This window comes from Hylaeus anthracinus, unplaced genomic scaffold, assembly GCF_026225885.1.
Source record: "Hylaeus anthracinus isolate JK02 unplaced genomic scaffold, UHH_iyHylAnth1.0_haploid 11997, whole genome shotgun sequence".
Classification (NCBI taxonomy): domain Eukaryota; kingdom Metazoa; phylum Arthropoda; class Insecta; order Hymenoptera; family Colletidae; genus Hylaeus; species Hylaeus anthracinus.
In genome coordinates, this window is record NW_026534344.1 from 5,243,839 (window position 1) to 5,260,554 (window position 16,716).

The 16,716-nt window shown below is 41.5% G+C and overlaps 1 protein-coding gene and 1 long non-coding RNA gene across 7 annotated transcripts in view; one reads left to right on the top strand and one right to left on the bottom strand.

The window, feature by feature from the left end:
• Nucleotides 1-16,686, top strand: part of LOC128889862 (uncharacterized) — a 166,497-nt gene extending 149,811 nt beyond the window's left edge. For all 5 annotated transcript variants that reach the window (XM_054147896.1, XM_054147898.1, XM_054147895.1 and 2 more), the window contains 3 exons: nt 4,236-4,368; nt 13,892-13,998; nt 14,651-16,686. In XM_054147896.1, the coding sequence (XP_054003871.1) occupies nt 4,236-4,368; nt 13,892-13,998; nt 14,651-15,094 (684 nt within the window). In that variant the 3' untranslated portion in view covers nt 15,095-16,686. The remainder of the gene's footprint in view (nt 1-4,235; nt 4,369-13,891; nt 13,999-14,650) is intronic.
• Nucleotides 1-16,716, bottom strand: part of LOC128889874 (uncharacterized) — a 172,548-nt gene that overhangs the window by 105,927 nt on the left and 49,905 nt on the right. The window lies entirely within an intron of this gene.

Consider the following 16,716-nt stretch of genomic DNA (forward strand, 5'->3'; position numbering starts at 1 on the left):
TGTATCTAAAGATCTTATTACTACAGCTAGCTACTTATTTAGCAGTTTGCAAAAATATGAACTCGTGTATACCACTTTGATATTCGCTTGTATAATTATTGACTCTCTTTCTGGTTCAAGTCGCTTGAAATATCATCAAAACCTCCCGCGTGACATCTGTAGCGTCCCCTTACATGACCGAATCGACGATTACGTCGGTGCGCACCTTACCTGCCATATATTAATGGCCAGCGCTTCCACTCCTACGCACTCGCGAGACCAACAGTTTATATGGCCGACAATGGTCGGCGGTTTCGAGCTCTTTGATTCCTTGTCGTGTACATTCATCTCTCTGTCCATGTAGGAAATGACGAATCACATACACACTTCAAAGTCTACGGATATTTCGCGTGGCGCCACATCGAATGTTTTATTTCATAATTTTCGTCTCCCACGCTTTCCTCAAAACTAGCATCTCCGTTTAACGTAAACGGTGTACTTTCTATGTCTTAAAGGACTAAGGACTTCTTTGGAAATTTCAAAAACCGACATCTCTCGATTTTGCTATTCTCTTCAGCTGCGACATTTCGCAACTCGCTAGACTGCGAATTTTTATGCATTTATGACAAATGAAGATATGAAGGAATCTATGAGAACGTCCATAAATGTTGAAGTATGTAAAATATCATTGATGAAATATACGTTGTACTGTATAGATAATAGGACAAACTTTTATTTAAGTACTTTCTCTGTATCTACGAAAAAGTTGAGAGTCGAAAGAATTGAACGAAAGTTCTTTGGAGTGAAGAATCAAAACTCGACATTAGATAAACAATTTGGTGCATTCGTTGGTTCCCAACGAAACGATCTTATTGAATATCTGGGGTCAGTTATACTTATTGTTAAATGGATCTCTAAAAGTCTAACTGACCCTCCACCGTGCTCGATCGTGGCCACCGCAACAACATCTTTTATTACACTAGGAAGAATGCAAATTACGCATCTCGACTCCAGCGCATCGATTTTCGATTCATCGATCCAAAAGAATTTTCGTTCATTCATCAAAGATCCAATTCTTGCGACTCTTGGCTCATTCTAACCGTTTCTTACCATTTTTCGACAATGGTAATGGTTCTCTGACGGTTACGCGATCATTTAAACCGCTGGCATTCAATCACCTTTTTATCGAGGTGAGCGACACAGAGTTGAATCCATTATTTATTCCCACGAAACGTTGCTTCGCCGTGGAATTGAATTGCAATGGGCGCTTTCATGCGAAATAATCAATTTTTCTTTAAAAATTTGCAATTCGCTCGAATTCAGGTTTGCGGTTTCGGGATGAAACGATAACGAGTCTGGTGACACAAGGTCAAAGGAAATTAGAGCCTGGAATTCTGTCAATCGCGTCGAGTAATTTTTGTTAACGGAAGTGACGTGTATAGAAAATACACGGGCGTGGAAAACTGTCACAGCGACCAACGTGTTAAGAGGTTATTGTGCACACATGCTACGTGCATATATGTACGTACGTCGCGTGCAGCAATCGCTTTGCTATAAAAAGCCTTAACCGCAACCGTATACGTAGCATTTAGAGGATAGGAAAGTGGCAGATTGATAACGGTCAGCCTTAGCCGCAGCTTCAAACGCGATCAGCTTCCAAGAGAAATTGCAGTTAGTTTCAGGTAATACCTGAGAACTCTGAATTAAATCAGCGTTTCTCAAACCGGGGATCACGAGTGCTCAGAAAGTACTTCTACGCCTTTTCGTAGTTCGAAGCTTGAAAAAATACCGTGTAAGTGATCCCATGTAGAAAGTCTCGTTGTTGTGCAAGTTACGAGTTATATTAGTGCCAGTGGCACATTAGAGAATTATTGTGCGTTATGAAACTTCACGTTACTTGCGTTAACATTGAATTAATTGTTTCTGTATACTTCAAACATTGTAATATTATTCCGTATGTAATGATTCACATCGGTTTGCGAGCAATTCTCGTCGTTTTTAGTTTCGTTTATTACTAAATTTAAATAATTTCATTAACCAAAATAAAGCGAAACTCGTATTGAAGAATATCAGCAAAAGGGAAGTAAAATGTAAATAATGACAATATTTTATAATAATAAGTACGCTTTGTGGCTTTCTGTCAGTACACTGATCTACTTCGTACGTCACTTTCATTCAATTCGTTACTACTTACAGTCTTCAATAATAATTTTATTTCAATACGTCATTACTGCTACCGCGTCACATATTACGTTTCTAATATTTTCAAAATAAAAATGATCGAAATTCAATTTCCAATCATTCCAAATCAAATTCATCAAATCAACCAACCCTCTGGAACCCTATGGATGCGAAAAAGTTATTCGACTAAAATGAAAATAATTTCGTGTCGACGTTCGATAATGAAAGTATCGCAGCACCTACGTCAGTTGTTTTCGGGGTTTATAGAGGGCTGTCTGGTCATCGTAGCATTGTTACGGCGCCACACGACAAATAAAATATCGCCACATTCTGTCGCCATTAATGGACAGCTCGTGTTCGCTCGTTAACAAATCTCGCCGTCGGTATCCATCTTTTGTAGTCTCGCCTGTAACGACGTTCTTCTATCTTTCTCCGATACCGCGCATTTTTACTCCTCCAAATGAACTGCAAAAAGGAGCTGCGCGAACGACACGGCGAATAATTCGATGCTGCGTTATGCGAATCGCCCCTAAAAATGTTCTTGTTGGCGGTCGTGAAAGAGTCGCGGCGTCCTTAACGATTTCGCATTCGGTCATCGAACTGAAAACACGTCTCGCCCATGTTTATTTATCTTTTCGTCCTTTTGAGAATCCTAAAGATCACCAATCCCTTCTGGCGATGACGACGTCGTTGCTCGTTTAACAAATAACAAATTAACTCGTTCGGTGCACGGGGAAACTTGAACGGGATTGTTGTAAATTGTTGCATTCCAAATGAAAAGGTAGTATTTATTATGCAACGGAGCCTACCATTAGTATCGATGTGTCTTTTGTTGTTAAGTAATCTTTAGTAAAATCTATATTTCTCTCATTGAAAATAAATTCCTTAAAAAATCCTTGGCACTCCTTCAAGGCTTCACCCTCTTTCACCAAAGAATCCAGAGAAAGAGTACAGAGAATAGAACATCGTTAAAGATCCACATCAAAAATCTCTCGTTGAATTCTTTGAATCGCATATTGACCAGCCTAATACACTCGATATTTATAATTGTTTGCTGTGCTGGATTAGGTTATGGCCCTTATCTCTCTTCGTTCATTGTTGTTTATCTTGTCCAAATAATAGAAAAAAAAATATTTGCGATTGCAGGTCTAGGGTAAATCGTCAGGTCTAGGTATATATGGGTTAGGTCACAGCCTTATCTCATTTGCCTTCCGCTACCAAGCGTGAACCACTTCCAAGCTTCCATGCAGTTGTATCTCATCCAACTAATAAAACAAAAATATTTACAGTTGCAGGTCTAGGCTAAATTGTCAGGTCTTGGTGTATATCTGGGTTAGGTCAGAGTCTTATCTCGTTCGTTTTCACTACCGAACGTGTTATACCTCTTCCAAACTGTAATTTCATCAACTCCGACTATAATAAAGGAGCAGAAATATTTACAAGAACGACATAGAATATGTCGGATGAAATATTACAGTTTGCGATTAAAATGTTAGATTCGAATTATTAGATTTTCCCGAAAGTTTCTTTCGCGAGTTGCACTCAATTATTTTGTGTGATTGTGTTTATATAAATAGACAATCTATCGGGCTGTCTGGAAAGTCCATGGCGATTTTTAGTAGGCGGTACAGGTCTGAATATATATCGGAATCGGTGAAAACAAATAATACGTGTACATTCCTTAACGGGTGGAAAGGTTGTGGAACAAAATGGTACATATATAATTCAATAAATATAAATCAAAATTCAAATATGCCTTTGAAGTTCTCTTAAAAATAGGCATGAACTTTCCGGACGACCCAATAATTTCATAGATATTCATGTTGTAACAGTAATGGAGCAAAATGAATTGTGCACGATTGCGTAATGTAACATGAAACATGAATTATCGTGCATGCATTTCTTATTAATAAAGCGAAAGAAACTTTTGGGACAACCTAATGCATCCCAAATTATGTCTGCTTTAGAACTTTGAATCTTTTTTAGGTAAGGGCCTTATCTTACTGTGAATCCTTTCTTTCGAGCTGCGATTTCACTTTTTCCAATTAATTAAACACTACTATTTACAATTTCAGGTGGTGATGTGCGGGGCGGTGCCGGCAATGGTGCGCTCCGTGAGTCTCTACTCAACTTGTAGCAGCGGCAATGTTACCGTAATTGGCCGCTCAATCAAGGCCATGGGACGCGACGATCACAATGCACCCTACCGTAAGTAAGCTTGTAATTAATCACACTGTCCCAGCGAATCATGAACAGGACTAAAAAAAATCTGAATTATTTCACCTATTTTTGTTGCTTGTCATCCGTTTCACTAACGTCGGGGAAAAAGAGTTCTCCGAGTAATTCCGAGACACGATTGCATGTAAAGGTTTCTTTTAAAAGAGTCCCTTGATCTTTAATAACAATTTATTTCATAGTTCAAAGAATGATATTATCATTCAGTATCTAACATGAAGACATTAGATAAATAAGCAGAAAAGTTACCGTTGTCAATAGCATTTAATAAAATAATTATTCAACGTTCTGTCACTTTTGGACTGTTACGAAGTATTACGCATGAATCGATCAAATATCAATATCGATTGTACTTATTCCGTCTGATTGCTATTTCCTCCATTTCAAGAATGACCAAAACAAAATTGTGGAAAACATTCGAAATAAAACGTTTAATTAAAAGTGATTCCCCATATCGTACGTCTTCTATTTTATAAAATCCAAACATATATTATCCGGATCAATTACACAATTTATTTTCCTGCTATCTTGAACATTATCCGAGAGTCGGAGAAAATTTTTAGTTCCACATCGTGCGTCATCCGCATTAAATATTATCTGAACGTACGGTCGGGGAAAATGTGTAATTTGTAGTTCCACGCGATACGTGCTCCTATTTGTAAGAACGCTATTCATGACTATTCTAATGTCGGTGAGAATGTGTTCATAAATTAACGGACGTCGTTGCGGCAATAAGAGGGTAACGATCACAGGCTAGGTTAATAATATCGGTATCATGCCATACGTCAAACAGGACATTATTAATAGGTTGGCCGTGCAAAATTTATTGCCGCGAGTTGGAAATAAGGCCAGCCACGCGACACCGCCATTTAAGCAGCTTCCGAATAAATTCATCGTCGCAACGTGTGAGGTCACTGCACAGGACAGGTCGATTGGTTAATCGAATCGAATCGGGCAGTCGACCGACACAGGCCACTCGACCGTGACGTTATCTTCCCCGATCGATAGTTGCCTAGACTAATAAGGATTCCAAGCAAAAGAGTGGCGAACTCCTCAAAGAAATAAACGTCTGAAGCTATGGCCACTAAAGATCTAAATTTATAGCGATCCTTATCGATCGACTAGGGTCAGGGCCTTATCTCGTTCGCTTTCGCTACCAAAGCGCCACCGTGGCTTCCAGGCTACAGTTTTATCGCCTCCAATTAATAACCGAGCTCCATTTCCGCGGATCGGGAGAAAGGAACGAAAGGAGTAAAAGAAAGTGGCCATTGAAAACAGCGGATGAATTACACGGGGGAAATGTTTACAATAAACGTTCGTTGGCAATGGGAGCGAATTGGCTTTCTTAGCTGAAAGTATCCTGTCTATGAATTTGCAAGGTGTTTTAAGACGCTTGAAATTCCATAAGAAGCTTCCATAAGAGTCTTTCGTGAACAAAATTCAGGTAAAATCTTTGGAGTAAAAGTTCGTTTTCTATAGGAATGAATCGGCATCTTTAGATAAAATATACGCTGCTGTAATTTCATATACCTCGGTTACTTCATCTCACGGAACAAGAGATTGTCCACCATTGCTAATATTAAAGTTACTCGGTATATTTCGAATTCGATTTCTAGGCGAACGACCCTGAACCCTACTAGCTAGAGGCGCGACGACGCTCCTAATAAATCAGCATGAAAACGGGTACAAGCTCGGTTCCTCCACAGTCAAAGACGAGATAAACAGTGTCTAGTCGAAAACAATCGCGACGAAACGAGGCGACGGGACGCTGTAATTCATCCTGAGTTTTCGATGGCCGTTTTCTTTTACTCCTTTCGTTCCTTTCTCTCGGTCTGCGTTAGTCGACCCCGCGGAAATAGAGCTGGGTTATTAGTTGGAGGAGATAAAACTGCAGCTCGGAAGCCAGGCTCTTGTCAACAAACTTTTAGTACAAAGATTTACCAAGTTTACGCCCGTGAATAGCAGGCTCTATAAAGTGGAAACTTGCGGAGCCCTAGATGTCTCTAAACACCTTGTAAAATGGAAAATTCATGGATAGGATACATCAGGTCAGAAGTACGTCAACTACCAGCACGTCAACTATTACATCAGACTCATATTTCTGATTAGTACAGCAATAAATGAAACAATCGTTTAAGAGCATGTAATGGCGACGATATTAGGTAGACTGGAAAGTAATGTTTCTTTTACATTAAATTCAAATAAATTTTTGATAAATTTCTATTTTTAAGCAACTATGTAATCGTCCTCGTTATCAACAGCCACCCAGTGTGCAAATTTTCAATGACCGATAAAAATCAACGAGCCTGTTGAGTGATAAACAAGGATTTAACATTGCAAAAACGACATTACTTTCCAGTCTACTTGATACGTATCTAATAGATAGTAGAAATCCCCGCTTTACATTGAATTTTGTTAGAATCGAATAGAACGATTTCATGACGGATTACGACACTTCAACGTTTCCTATTATATAGATGAATATGAATGAATGATTGACACAGTAACTCACATAAATTTCTGGAAATGCGTAAGGGTGACGTAGTAAAGTAGTAAAAATTGTAAACACAGTGTCGAGCGTGGTATTTCTTGGAATAAATCGTCAACAATCAACTTTACATAGTTTGTCATCGATATTTAACGAGTTCCTTTCGAACGATTTTCACGAAACTTGGTATGGCAGGGGTATTCGGGATCGATGATTTTAAATCTGAACTAAAAAATTATAAATACAAAATGGTGAGTTCAATATGGCGGATGAAAATGCGAAAAGTGATTCGATTTGAATGAAACTTGGTATGCAAGGGTTTTCTGGATCGCTGATCCTAATCCGACCTCGAACTTTGGACATTCAAAATGGCGAATACAATATGCCGGGAAAAAATTCAAAAATTCAAAATGTAAAATGAAAAAATTCATAGACCGGATATCTTAGAAGGACAATACGTATTTGTTCCATTGTAAATAAAGATTTATTCCAAAGATTCCACGGATTCTCCCCCAAGAAAAGCGGACTCCAGTGGAAACTTGCGAAATTAGTACGGCTGCGAACGCGTTGAAGTGATTCACAGAGATTCGACTGGCGGCCTTCAATTTCGCGAATGCTGGTTCCCGGCTTTCCGGCGATGGGCACGATCGTTAGCACCATTACGTGCCAACACGATTTCACGGTAACGTCGAATTTTCGTGTCCGTAGCCGGTGCCGGGAACGAGCTGTCCGCCCTATCCACGGCGCGAGTGCGAGGCGGCTCCTCTTCTGACTCTCGTCAGGTTTGAGAAGGGGGGAAAAGGAAGGTCTGAAAGGAGGGAAGAAGGCTTGTGCAAACAGAGGAGCCAGTTTTCGCGTCGCACGCTGCGCCGCGTCTGCACCTCCCCGAGATCCATCACTTTCGGTCCACCTCTTCCTCCTTTTTCCACCTCCTGCGTCTCACGCTGCCACCGTTCCTGCTCCGCCGCCACCTTTTCCTTCAGCTACTCGCGGCCCTTGCCATCTCTCGGCACTTTACTCGGCGCAACGAGCCTCTCCTGACCAGCGATTACTCAAGCTCCGTTCGCTGAAACGGACCGTACCCGGTCCACTCGTATCCGCGCGAGGGTTTCAGACACCGTGAGAGCGTCCTTGAAGCTCTGAATTCAGACTGTCGAGCGGCGAACCGACTTCGTGGATTCCCTCCCGAGAGCCGGCGGACCCGAGGGATAATTAGCTACGCGTAGGGAATTGTTTGTTTGCGTACTCGCCGCTAATTAGTCACCGCGACTTGGCGAATCTGCTTTACGACGGGCCCGGTCGTGTCGGTTCGTACGCCACGAAATCGCGATAGTTAATTAACGAGCGGAGAACCGAGCTCGCAGACCATGGGAGCGAGTGGATCTCGAAGAGATCTAGAATTATTTACACTCGTGCGATATTGTCTTCTAGATTTTACGTTAATAATGTAATTATCCTTCAACTTCCGGTTTGTATATTTTGAAGAGCGTTTGGTCTATTGGACTCACTATTGCACTTAATACACGTGCGTACGTGGATAGTTCGTATATACTTTTTTTTTTTATCGCTGATTGTACTATCTTTTGACTTTTCTTATTCCTAGCTTTGATTTCTATTATACACGCGAATCTTCTCTTCGGCATACAATTTCTCGATGATACATTACAATTACTTATTAATCGAATAAAGCAAGAAGCATACGACGTAATTTGCTGAAAGTCAACATTTATCCTGTATAAACTTAATCAGTACCTTTGCATTACATTATATTATATCTATACTAATTGACTTTGAGGCAAATGGTACGTAGTTACTGGCTTTTCATTATTCGATTAAAAAGCGCAGTACCAATCGTCGAGACGTTCAACAGTTGTAATTACACGGATCCTCGTGGCATTCATATCGCATTAGACGGCCTTAATTGGTTCACGGAGAACCTCCATTCTTCCTAAACGGTTAACATCACGCGCAGTCACGATATGACACCCTCGTAAGTAAGAGAAACAGACAGAGACGACGAGCCACGTCGAGAAACGAAGGGAGAGAGAAACGTCGGCCACGACAGCATTCGTTCAGCCTGGAATTTAATTATTCTAGTCTCGAAGAGCCGTGATTATCGCGTCAGTCGAGCAAATCAGGGCTGCGCCCGTCGTAGCTTTGATCCATGCTTGGACAACCGGCTCGTTCCTTTATTTGTAGCTCGTTGTAATCTTGGGCGCTCACGATACTCCGCTCCATGGAAACATGGAACCTTTTCCATGGGGATGGATACTCCGGAACATGGAAAAGGCTCCCAATCGGTGCGTTTAGGTGTTAACGACGAGATCGTCATTATACGTGGCAGGCTCATAACAAGAGTCGCGGTTATACGGGTCTTTCCCTTCCTTTTCTGCCCCCTTTTCCCTTGTTCCACTGGTACTGGCTCGCTTTCGCGTTATATTATAGCTTTCATAACGTCCACGTCGCGAAATTGTGGCGATCCAGTGGTTCTCAAGCACTCGTTTGTCTTGGGAAAAATATTTACCCTTGGTGCACGTCGATGACTTGCGTCCGACTTGTACCTGAGTTGTCGCTTTACTTGGCGTGCGTGTAAATAACAAGTATTGCACTGATTGCACAAGAACGTTACGTTTTCAATTTTCGAAGAACGTAACATTTTTTGTGTTAGAAACACGCTCTTCTATTTTGTTTACTATTAAAAAGCATCTAAAATTAGTTCCTTTACGCCGGTAACATTTCTTTGTACGGAAAATACGATTTCTTATTTTGTTTACTATTAGAACACATGAAATTAATTACTTCACGCCCATAGTTAATGTGTTTACGTCACAAAAGTTATTCAGTTCGCCATTTTCGCCGTTAGTTTTCCACCTTCCCTCGCTTCCTGCAAAGCGACGAACCATCCTCCGAGAAGAAGCCCTCGGGGGCCCCAAGTTTTCTGTTGAAGAAAGCTATTAGTTGCGAACCTGTAACGAAGGAAGAATCGGTTTCTGTATCGCGAGGAGCACGTAGAAGTAATATATGGGATCCATTCTTCTTTCCCTCTGTCTCGCTCTTTCCTACTTACGAGCTGGGCCCATCCTACCAGTTATTATCGGGGGTAATCGTGCCTAAAAGCCGGTGCCCGCTTTTGATTAAAATTGGCTTTTAATTCATTTGGCAGCCTCTAATCTCGTGGCGGCTTCGATCAGAGGGAACGAGAGCCCAGGGGGGAGGGGGAACGATCGAGGAACGGAAGACAGAGATCTGAAGCGAAAAATTTAGTCGCTTCATCTTCGTCTCCTACCTTCTCACCCTATGCTTCGCTTTCTTGTGCATTCGCCGAATATGAGAGTCTATCATAAATATACGCCACCCTATTCTATTATCTGTTGGTACCCTACAAAATATTCATAGAAATCCTTTATTGCGAGTCTAATACAAGCTCGCTTTAAAAATATTACTTATTTTTACTTGGAATTGTACGTATTTCTAATGCGACCGAACACGTGACCAGTCTTAACCTCATGCAGTCTTGGCCACGTGTGTGGACGTTTAGTTTGTTGTAATTATAATTACTGACAATATTAAGAAGAACAAAAATTTGATGATAACAAATAGAAAAATATCATCCCTGGAGAGGTTAAAGACACACGTTTCAATTGAATGCAAAAATGTTTCACGTGATGCTAAATTGAATAATGCATGAAACAATTGTATACGATCCATAGAAAAGTTTGAAAACGGTCGTTCGATCGGTCGTGGCAGATTTAGTGTTAATCATTAAGATCGATTCTTTCCTCGATATGTTATCAATTTTCCAGTATGTCCTAGTTTCCCATAAATAATATCAGGCGCAGAAATTAATTCTGCGTCACTATATTCAATTCGCTTACAAAGCAATCCTGTTCTAACCACTTGACGTGGCAGGTTACGTCTGGCAAGTTACTGGAAATGTATACAAATGTATATGCTCATCATCTGGACCGCCATGGTCCAACGGTCTCACTCCCCTCATTCGATAACGATAACCATCGTTCGAAACGGAAAACCGTCGAAGTTTCGTCGCGATTGCCTCGACGGCGACTCGCTATAGGAAGTACAGTAGTTCTGTAATGGGTAACTGGAACGAACAAACAGGGTGCACGTATCATCTTCCAAGTCGGTGGCATTAGTTTTGGGTTGTTATCGTCGTACTTTGATTCCTACTTCGCAGGTACGTCGTGTTTCAAACGGGCGAGCGGAAGAAGGACATTTCTGGCAATAGTTTCGATCTTGGATCGCCGTACTTGTGACAGAACTTTGTCGTTGATATCATCTCTTGCATTTCCGCATCGAATGAGAGTATATCGAAGACGTGCGTGATCAAGCACTATCCACTTGACACCTTGACTATTTTTTTGCCTGCGAAGATGAATTTCTATGGTGAAATAAATTTGAGTGAAAATGAATTAAGGTTTCATAAATCGCTATTAAAAAAGCAAAAATACAGAACTAATACTAAAACTTTTGCTTTTTAAAATGTAAAAGTAAACAGAATATATCTTTACACTAATTTCTGTGTAAAATTCCATTATATCATCTGTGAGAGTTGACGAGTTAAAGTATTGACAGAATTTTCTGAAGATAATTTGCCCTAGGGAAAATAGCGTCGAATGTAAGGGATTGGTACTATTCTAGAATCTTGGAATCTAATTTTCCTATCACATATTAGCGATTAATCAACTGTGAAATGAAATCCTTTCACGCCATCTATAAGTTCTCAGTTAGTCATCCCTAGTGCGAATGGCGTCAAGCGCAAAGGGTTTGGTTAATAGTGTAGAATCTGGTAATCTAATTTCCCTATCGAACTAGCAATCGCCTACCCATCGAAATTCGACACGTGTAAGACATATGGACCCCAATTGTGAGCCGATTAATTCTCGCGTATCCGGATAAGATGGATTAGAAGTAGAAGAAAAAAAAAAAACAAATTGCTTGGGCGGCTGAGGATGACGCCATTGCGATAGACATCCGCTGAAAGGTGAATCCAATTAATTAAGGAAAGTGCCGCAATTAATTGGCGCTGGCTATAGACACTATGGTAGGTTTGTCAGAGAGCAGTCTCAGATTAAGTCCTCTCTTGCTTTTTCTCGTTCCTGAAGGCTGGTAGGAGGCTGGGACAGAAAAAGAAATGTAAAAGAAAAACGAAAGAGGAAAAGAGAGGTGGACCAGGCGGGAAAAGGAGAGAACTTTACGAGGCAGTTCGGGGACATTCTTGATTTCGATGTTGGGAAGGCACCCGACGAGAACCACTTGAATTTAACGAGGCTCCAGCAAATGGGCCACCCTGCAGACTTACCTCCTTCCTTTTCTCTACGCATGATGCTTATACCCACACGAGTGTGGCCACCAAACGAAGGAAGAAACACTCGTGATCGTGACATCGTACCTTTTACTTCCCAACCGTCTATCAATTAAGAAACCTTATTTCATAACATTCAAAAAATTAATTATTGCCTTCGACGTCCATGAATTAAATTGTAACTTTCGGATGCTCGATGCGGAGAATTATCCACCAATGCGCGACACTTCCACCGGTCCTTCAAGCCTATCAAATGAGAAATCTTATTTCGTCACAACCAAAAAATTAATTATTTCTCTCGATGCCTATATATGGAATACCGTACATGGTATCGAATACCCGGTACAGAGAATTTTATCTCAATGCGCGACACTTACATTGGCCCATCGTGCATCTATTAATTAAGGTGTCTTCTTTCAAAATATTCAAAAAGTTCATCATTCCTTTCGACGTCCGTACATGGAATTGTAACTTTCGAATACCCGGTACAAAGACTTTTCTCAAATGAACTCTTTTAATACGAAAAATAATAATTAATATAAAAACATGTCGAGGTGTTTCACTTGTTTGATTCCAATCGTGTGTACTGAAAATAAAGAAAGAATACTACAACTTTCCAAGAACAAGTAAATAAAACTCTAAAAGGAAATAGAACGTTTCAACAACAATAAATTATGAAAAACGTGAACAATAGCAATTTTAAATTGAATTTGGCGCTTCTGAAATATATTCTTTTAATTGCAACCGTGTGTACAAAGTCGGAAAAATTCCATACCGTTTGTGTTTGATTAAAAAAAGAAACCCTAAAGGCCCTTTTGAGGAACCCTTTGCACGGGCGTATCAATTACAAAGAAGGTTATAACTCGCATTCCTTTGCGATGGAAAGCAGGCAAATTTCCGCGGTGCACCTGTAGACCGGCGTTTTCCTTCTTTTTCTTTGGTTATACGAAACAAAAGACGCCTGCTTCTCGGTCGGCAGAATTTCGTAATAGCGGGTGTGAAAGAAAAAGGGAGACACGCGGTTGCATTGAGCGTAGCGCAACGTGCACTTCGGGGTCGAGGCACGACAGGATCCGCTAAGTGGAAAAGTACACACCAGTCGGTCTGTGCCACCTTCATTAGCACCAACTAGCCCCGGCGGTAGGCTTAGCCAACCTTTTCTTCTTCTCTCAGTTCCCAACAGTGCCTGGAAGAGGGCCTCCGAGCGTCCATGTAGCTACAACTCGCGCCATAAACGCGACGAGATCTCTTCTCAGAAATATGCCAACTCGCATACTGAACCACAAAACGGTTTGTCCACAGCATCCTCTCATTTGTCCCCCCCGACAATTCTTCTCTTTGGATAGTTCTCCGTTACCTTCGTAAAGTTTTTTGCAAAATCTTCGAAAACCGCTGCTTGTATAGGGTCTTCCATTAAGAGGTTTAAGTCGAATTAATTGTAGATTTAGATTAGATTTAGTATCGTCCAACGATAGGTTACATACAATTTCTTTCTTCACTTCTTAATCATTTTGCGAATACCGTCGGTTGATAACTTAACGTAAGAAAGATTCAGGAATAAAATGGAAGAAAACTCTTATTATTCTTCTTTCATATTCTGCTAATCAAGATACAATTGTATAATTACAAACGATAATTTATTCGTTCGATTTTCTAATCGAATTTCATCACTGTTTATGTTGCAGAAAAACTTACGACGCAGTCCGAAGATTTCAGTGGGAAGATATACATCTTCGCTGAAAAGAGTCAACGATACATTTGCTTTAACAAGCAGTGGAAACTTGTCGGCCTGGTAATTACTTGACTTTAAATTAAAAAATACATCAAAATGCCAAGATCAATGATTTATGCAGCCATTCCTCGATATACGTGGCACTCCATACCGTGCCATACAGCAAACTAACGGAGAAACCTCGTTAAATATAATTTAAACATTCGACACGCTCATGAATTTTCCTTCCTTACAAAATTGTACTTTCTTAAACAAAAAGGGATCAAGTAACAAACATTGCTACTTATAAAGAGACTGTGGGATAAATTTTCCAAGATACGTAAAGCGAGATTACTTATATCAAGGAATAGGTGTATTATTAAACGATATTAAGGTCTATTTGAGAGATTTTGGAATTTTACGATAAAGCGAGACCCTTATCCATTTGTATTGACGATCACAATGTCAATGAGTAATCTAACCTCTAATATTGACAAACACAATATCAGCGTGTAATTTGAGTCTGATGATCTCTCCCAATATCAGAGTGACATTTGAACCTTGATATTGATGATCGCAATATCGGTATGTCGTTTGGTCCCTGAAGAAGCTACCAGCAATGCGATATTTTATCCAAAGAACTTCTCTACAAGAGCCACGTAACAAACCCCGAAATATCCATCAATCTAGATCATCGTAGACGATTAAGAGAGATCTATCGATCTGTTTCCAGACTAAGAAGCAAAAGGGTCTCATGTGCCAGTTCTACGAGCTCTACAACGGATCCTATCTGAGGTACAGAAGCGCGGCGGACAGCTCGCGGTATTTAGGCTTCAACAAGTTTGGCAAGCCGATGAAGAATCTCCGCGGTCGGCAGGAGTGCTTTAACTTCATCAAGTATAACCCCCATGCCGACATAAACCACCATAACAGCCTGGTGAACGCGGACATGGGCGGTGTGGATCCACGGGATCCGTACTTTGGATCGAAGAAGTCCTCGCCGGTGATGAGGGCCACGAAGAACTCCCTGTTGCAGGTCGACAGTACGAGGGAGATCATCCATACGACGCATCGTTATCGGCATTCGAATCGTTGGAAGATGCGCCAGGAAGGGAAGGTCTCCGCGCCACGAAGACGACACGATAGCCGTCTGTTCGTCGAGACCAGCAAGTATTGAGCCGCGTATTGGCTCGCCGATCAAGACTGCCTCCTCCATACCTGTGAGAACCTGAGATCAGACTGCCAAATACGCTGGTAGAACGTACGGTCTGGATATCAGGAACCCACAAAATGCGGCATCACCTGAAACGCGGCTCGAAGCACGCGCCTCGATTGATCGCAACGAATAAAGCTGGCTCGCCTTTACGTCTCCTGCTAGCTCGAGTACATTCCTCCAACCGACGGCGATTCGCTAGAAGGTAAACAACGAACACGTACCGCGGGAAAGGGTGTACGAACTCGCAGGACGATAGTCTCACCGGATATATAGCTTTCGTTACGCGTCATTAGATTCTATTTCACACTTGCCCCGACTGAATCCTTTCAGGCAAGTACGATAATCATTATTTCCCTTTCGTTCCATCGCTAAAATTTTTCTACGCATTCGGTTGACAGCGATTCGTCATCGATCATTTCTCTTTCATTTTCACACGATAATAAAATGAACGAAAAAGAACAAAAAGAAAAAAAAAATGAACAGACAACAAGAATATACTAAACCGGGGGAAAAGCAGACAGAGCCGCGAGAGAATGTAAATTTGTTAGAGACACTAGCGCCAGTTCGTTTAGCGGTGGAAGAAGTATACGTTGCGCACGCGATCGGCCTAAATCGTTGCACAATCGGACAGCTGTCGTGCTTCTAACGCTGTCACAAAACCGCAATAGATGCGCGGAGAGGTGCCGCGAACAGCGCACGCCGACGGAATCGTTACCTTCGGATCGAATTTCGACGCGAAACGGATAAATTTAATCGAATAACAAATTTATTAATCAACGCGATTCGTCGCGTTGAGAGAGACGCAATGGTCGCAGGATCCAGTCGTGTAGCTCCAAAGTTAACCCCTTGGCCTACAAGTGGTAATCGTGGTACCACTGGTACCACTGGTAGACTCGGGTCAAACACGAAAAGCACGGTTCAGGCACGTCGTAGGAAAGTGCGGTAAGCGACTCTATTTCGAAACGGTAGGACAAGGGGTTGAAGCGACGCAACGTGTCCGGTCGTATTGGTCCGAAGTTAAAGCGAGAAATTCGTCCGACGCGCAGACTTTTCTAGCGTTGGCGCATGCGCTGAGCGTCGACTCTTCCGCACGCTCGCGCAGTAGAGCTCGTGCCGCGCAAACTCTCTCGCTCGCTGTGCTAATTATGCCGCCTAATGTAGCGTGTGTGCGTGCATGCGTGGCTGCCTGCCTGCCTGCCTGCTGCTTGCCTGCCTGCGTGTATGAATATAATGTGTGCGTGCGTGCGTGCGTGCTTGCGTACGTGCTCGCGACGTACACGCAGTTCTCACTGTCGCGTCGATATTGAAGTTCGGGGCGCGGTTGTATTCAGAATTGCTATTTTATCAACGACTGCTCCACACACCGAAATAACTTTTTACCCTTCTATTTATATATATAGAGAGAAAGAGAGAGAGAGAGAGAGAGAGAAAGAGAGAAAAAAAAGTAAGTACGACATGCGCATTATGAACGTCGTGTGAAAGAACGCATTGTCGGTTACTTCCAACGCACACACACACACACACACACACACACACACATACATACATACATACATACATACATACATACATACATACATACA